General features: G+C 39.4%; 1 protein-coding gene across 3 annotated transcripts in view; it reads right to left on the reverse strand.

The window, feature by feature from the left end:
- Positions 1 to 6,000, reverse strand: part of fastkd3 (FAST kinase domains 3) — a 58,327-nt gene that overhangs the window by 16,740 nt on the left and 35,587 nt on the right. For all 3 annotated transcript variants that reach the window (XM_079810956.1, XM_079810955.1, XM_079810957.1), the window contains exons 5-7: positions 4,328 to 4,502; positions 4,167 to 4,236; positions 3,942 to 4,056 (exon numbers count right to left, since the gene is read on the reverse strand). In XM_079810956.1, coding sequence (XP_079667082.1) covers positions 3,942 to 4,056; positions 4,167 to 4,236; positions 4,328 to 4,502 — 360 coding nt within the window. The remainder of the gene's footprint in view (positions 1 to 3,941; positions 4,057 to 4,166; positions 4,237 to 4,327; positions 4,503 to 6,000) is intronic.

Below are 6,000 nucleotides of genomic sequence, written 5' to 3' on the forward strand. Positions count from 1 at the left end.
ACGAGTTCGCAAAAGTAGGTTTTTCGGGAAAAATTAAAAATGGCGGGAAAATTTTCATGACGGAAAATGACGTCATAGGGTCCAATCGAATTGGCTTGAGCCAAGGAATCAGAGGAAAAAAATGTTTCTCTAGTCCTTATGGTTCAAAAGTTATTAGCATAAACATGAGTCAAATTTTGGATTGATGGTGGCGCTAGAGGGATTGAGTTAGAGACTCCAAATTTGCTATGGTGACTTTTCAGACCGTCCTCTATGAGTGTGCCAAATTTCACAACTTTTTACCATACGGTTCTATGGGCTGCCATAGACTTCAATGGCGGAAGAAATGGAATAATAATAATAATAATAATAATAATAATAGGAACGGGAACGGTTTCAATAGGTGCCTTCGCACCTTCGGTGCTTGGCCCCTAACAAGCAGCCATTATCGGGGCCAAGCGCAAAGAAGAAGACAAGACATGCCAAAATGGCTGGCAGTGTCAGATCAAATGCAGCAATGAGCAATTAAAGACCTATTAAGGTGATTTTAGGCAAAATAGCTGTAAAATGATAAATATAGTCAATAATAATGATTTAATGATTTATCACTTTCAACCAATAGGTGGCACAGTTACGAAATTGATATGGTGTGGTCAGAATAATGGAACAATGACACATGCGAAGCTTGGTGTCAATATATCAAAGCAGGGTGTCAATATAGTGTCAATATGTCATTGCAGAGATATAGCCTCAAGATGCCTTTTCATTATAAGCATGGACCACATGGCGGTGCTGTTTTGAAACCTTTTAAGTAGCTTAAAGGCATGGTGCTGATGGCACATACCAAGTTTCGTAATGATACTCGTAATTCATTTGTAAAGCATAGCATTTTATATCATAATACTGCATTGTAGTCCATGGGAATTTCATGTTTTGTTCTATTATAGCGCCACCAAGTGGCACAATCCTACCATTTTTTTTATGTGTCCTCGGAGTGAGCCCATACATTTCTGTGTCAATTTTGGTGAAAATATCTTGTTTCGTTTTGGAGTTATAGACATTTATATGAAAAAACACATGAAAAATTACTGACACCTGACTTTGATTGGATTTTACACCCCCTTACTATCAATATTTTGACTTTTGGGCATTAAAAAAGTTAATATGGACCTATGTTTCCAAACTTCTGACGCTGGTTTCGTCTCGATCGGACTAACGGTTTCGAAGATATCAGCTAATGTTTTTAAAGCGCTAAAATACAACACTGCACAAACCATATGCCGGAACCTAGCAAGTCTGGTATTGTTGGACGCGGCGAGGATTCAGGAGACAAAAAAAAAGTTACTCCCATGAAAATAAGTCAAGCTCACCCAAATGACAATGACAAGATGTTTTGTCAGCATGGTATGAAGATGATCTGGTCAAATTTTCGTGCAAATCGGATCAACTAGGACGAGTTCGCAAAAGTAGGTTTTTCGGGAAAAATTTAAAATTGCCGGAAAATTTTCATGACGGAAAATGACGTCATAGGGTCCAATCGAATTGGCTTGAGCCAAGGAATCAGAGGAAAAAAATGTTTCTCTAGTCCTTATGGTTCAAAAGTTATTAGCATAAACATGAGTCAAATTTTGGATTGATGGTGGCGCTAGAGGGATTGAGTTAGAGACTCCAAATTTGCTATGGTGACTTTTCAGACTGTCCTCTATGAGTGTGCCAAATTTCACAACTTTTTACCATACGGTTCTATGGGCTGCCATAGACTTCAATGGCGGAAGAAATGGAATAATAATAATAATAATAATAATAATAGGAACGGGAACGGTTTCAATAGGTGCCTTCGCACCTTCGGTGCTTGGCCCCTAACAAGCAGCCATTATCGGGGCCAAGCGCAAAGAAGAAGACAAGACATGCCAAAATGGCTGGCAGTGTCAGATCAAATGCAGCAATGAGCAATTAAAGACCTATTAAGGTGATTTTAGGCAAAATAGCTGTAAAATGATAAATATAGTCAATAATAATGATTTAATGATTTATCACTTTCAACCAATAGGTGGCACAGTTACGAAATTGATATGGTGTGGTCAGAATAATGGAACAATGACACATGCGAAGCTTGGTGTCAATATATCAAAGCAGGGTGTCAATATAGTGTCAATATGTCATTGCAGAGATATAGCCTCAAGATGCCTTTTCATTATAAGCATGGACCACATGGCGGTGCTGTTTTGAAACCTTTTAAGTAGCTTAAAGGCATGGTGCTGATGGCACATACCAAGTTTCGTAATGATACTCGTAATTCATTTGTAAAGCATAGCATTTTATATCATAATACTGCATTGTAGTCCATGGGAATTTCATGTTTTGTTCTATTATAGCGCCACCAAGTGGCACAATCCTACCATTTTTTTTATGTGTCCTCGGAGTGAGCCCATACATTTCTGTGTCAATTTTGGTGAAAATATCTTGTTTCGTTTTGGAGTTATAGACATTTATATGAAAAAACACATGAAAAATTACTGACACCTGACTTTGATTGGATTTTACACCCCCTTACTATCAATATTTTGACTTTTGGGCATTAAAAAAGTTAATATCGACCTATGTTTCCAAACTTCTGACGCTGGTTTCGTCTCGATCGGATTAGCGGTTTCGAAGGTATCAGCTAATGTTTTTAAATCGCTAAATTACAACGCTGCACAAACCATACGCCGAAACCTAGCAAGTCTGGTATCGTTGGACTCAGCGAGGATTCAGGAGACAAAAAAAGTTACTCCCATGAAAATAAGTCAAGTTCACCCAAAGTTATAAGCGTTTGAAAAAAAATCCACTAGGTGGCGCTGTTTCGAAACTTCTTGGGCTCATTTAGGGCATTGTGTTGATGACCCATACCGACTTTCGTAACAATCCGTTCATATCAGACGACTCGGCATGCCGTCCCGAATCTAACGAGACCACTTTAATGATTTTTGGACAAACGGTTCAAAAGTTATAAGCAAAAACAGCCTTTTTTTGTATCTCCGAACCAGTAAGTGGCGCTGCGCCGAAACGCTGCAAGTTGCCTCAGGTCATGCTTGTGATGACATGTTCCAAGTTTGGTTTGAATACTATAAAGCGTTGCGGAGATATTGCCTTAAGTGTGTTTTTGCAACCGCTACGTAAAATTTGTTTGCGCGTTTATCAAAAACGTTTAGACGAATAAACTTGATTTGCAAGATTTTTTGTCAGCATCGTCTGAAGATGATCTGGTTAAATTTTCGTGCAAATCGGATGAACCGTCTAGGACGATTTCGCAAAAGTAGGTTTTTCGGTTTATTGAAAATGGCGGGAAAATTTTTATGACGGAAAATGACGTGATAGGATGTACATCGAATAGTGTTGAGCCAAGGAATTAGAGGTAAAAATAATTTTGTTTCTAGCCCTTATGGTTCAAAAGTTATTAGCATAAACATAAGTCAAATTTTAGACTGATGGTGGCGCTAGAGGGATTGAGTTAGAGACTCCAAATTTGCTATGGAGACATTTCAGACTGTCCTCTATTAGTGTGCCAAATTTCACAACTTTTTACCATACGGTTCTATGGGCTGCCATAGACTTCAATGGCAGAAGAAGAATAATAATAATAGGAACGGGAATGGTTTCAATAGGTGCCTTCGCACCTTCATGCAATTTTATGATCCCTTTTATTTTGTTAAAACGACTAACATTTTGCAGATGATCCAAGGTGCATGTAAAGTTTCGATCACAAACATATCTTGTGTTTCATAGAAGAAAGAAAATCATGAGGTTAGAACAGCATTAGGGTAAATGACTGAAGTTTCATTTTGGGGCATACCGTTCCATTAAAATAAATTTTGACAAAATTTTAAATGATTCATGAAACATGCAAATAAACTTATGAAAGCAAATTAACATTTTAGTAAAGCAGACAGCTTGTAAATTAAAATAAATCATGTTGGTTTTACCTGAACAACTTCATATCCCAGAATCTTCAGATGACGCTGCTTGATGGCTTCCTTGCCTAGTAGTTTGTCTGCATTAGCTGCAAAGCGCTTTGACCCATCAATACAGAGAGCAATTCTGATAATACACAAATGAATGTTGAGCTCAGAATATGCATGCAATCTTACAGACCAGTAAACATCAGTGCCTGCTTTTTTTTCTCTCGCAAAGAGCAGGACATGCATTACCTCTTATGGGCTTCTTTTGAATGACAGGCAGGCAGGATATACCCTTCTTCATCTAGTTTTATCTCAATGTCTGCAGATATACAAACAAGAAAATATACGCAACCACAAAAATGTGTTAGTGGAAAACATTTTTAGAGTCAAACTGGGTGCATAATCCCTACCTAGCGTATAGCAGTATGGTGTAAGTACTCTGGAAGCAAAGTAAGATTGAGCTCCCAGCAGATCCACGAGGCCAGACTTCACAGCATTGTAGAATTGAGGTTCCACCGGAGTTTCCAAAGACTGTCCAGAAGCCAAAAATGACTTCACACGAAACTTTGATGAAAGTCGTGGACCCTGCATGTAAGTGTATGAATGAGCATTGTTGGTTAGGAATAAATAAGCAACATAAATTGATGTTTCTGTAACTACTGCCATTTTTTAAGTCCCAGTTGTGATTTTTTTTAATTTATGTTAAAAATTTTCATATGATGCAAAGATTGGGATACCTTTGATCCAAAACAAATAAATAAATTTAATTTCAGGAACAAAAATGCAATAAAACTTTAACTGGTCAAAAAATACAACATTTGTAACACACACATTTTATTTTGCTCTTGATTAGTTTAACTGGTAAAGTAATAAGAAGTAGACATTATTAGGCTACCTATTAAGCCTTTTGGTAACCTACAGTCAAGTAAACAATTTCTTTCCACGTCACCATGTCCCTTTAGGGGCTCCATAGAGCACTAGTAATCCAGATTTGGTAATCTAAAAAAGTGTGGATCAGGGTGATCCAATCCAAATTTGCTTAGAAAAACTGGCAGACAAGTGAGAAGAAAGAAAAACATTGGATTTCCAAATCCAGATAATTCTGATCTAGACTAAACTTTTTGAACCACTGTCCCCAGGGGCTTTTTTTACCTTCATAAACAGTGCTTGAAGCGGACCGTTAAGGCCCGGGTATACTTCACTTACCGCGCCCGGACGCGTCACGCGCGCAGCCCTGTCCGCGCGTCTTTCAAAGTATACTACACAACGGATGCGCGCGGAGGATCGCGTTCGACACATGCGCAGTAAAAAAGTGTCTATGCTCCACCAGACATCGGAGGGCAGCACTGAGTCCTGTCATCAACGGGACATTCGCTGGGCATGATCGGAGAAGAACTGTAGTGCATCCACCATTGCTACATAGTTTGGAAGAAACACTGAAGAATCAAAAATTCTCTCTTTTTTTTCCAAGCGTGTTGTTTTTAAACCGGTCTTTGCACACTCTTCTTCGACGGCTGAACACTGTGCTCAATACTGTGTTTATTGCCACCTAGTGGACTCTTCTGTACTGCTGGCGCATGCGCTGTTGCACGCGGACCGTCCGCGCGGTCACAAAATTTGGGCTGCGCGCGGACGGGGTGTGCGGCCGGCCGCGAGCCCTCCGAGTGACGAAAATTACGTCATGCGGGCGGTGCACGAACGCGGACGGCCGAAGTATACCCGGGCCTTTACGCACTGGTACGCAGAACGGACACTTCTATCAACCCTCCACGATTTCAAATCAGCTCATCTGACGTACCGTGAACACGAGTGTGAAGAACTCCGTCGCTTTGCTGAGCGCGTTTCTCCCACACACATGCACATGTGAGTCTTACAAAATCGACGCGCTACATGTTAACAATATTTTTTGTTGTATTTTCCTGTCAAAATAACGGAGTTCATTTGGAATTATTCAGCTTTTAAGAACAAGCAGAAGATATGCCGTATTTTTCCGGTAGTGGTAGTTTTGCATTTTAATTAAGTATTTTTCTACAAATTCTATAATTTGCCTCCATCCCAATACTGAACAACGCGACATACATTC

The sequence above is a fragment of the Gobio gobio genome (genome assembly GCF_949357685.1).
Source record: "Gobio gobio genome assembly, chromosome: 2".
Classification (NCBI taxonomy): domain Eukaryota; kingdom Metazoa; phylum Chordata; class Actinopteri; order Cypriniformes; family Gobionidae; genus Gobio; species Gobio gobio.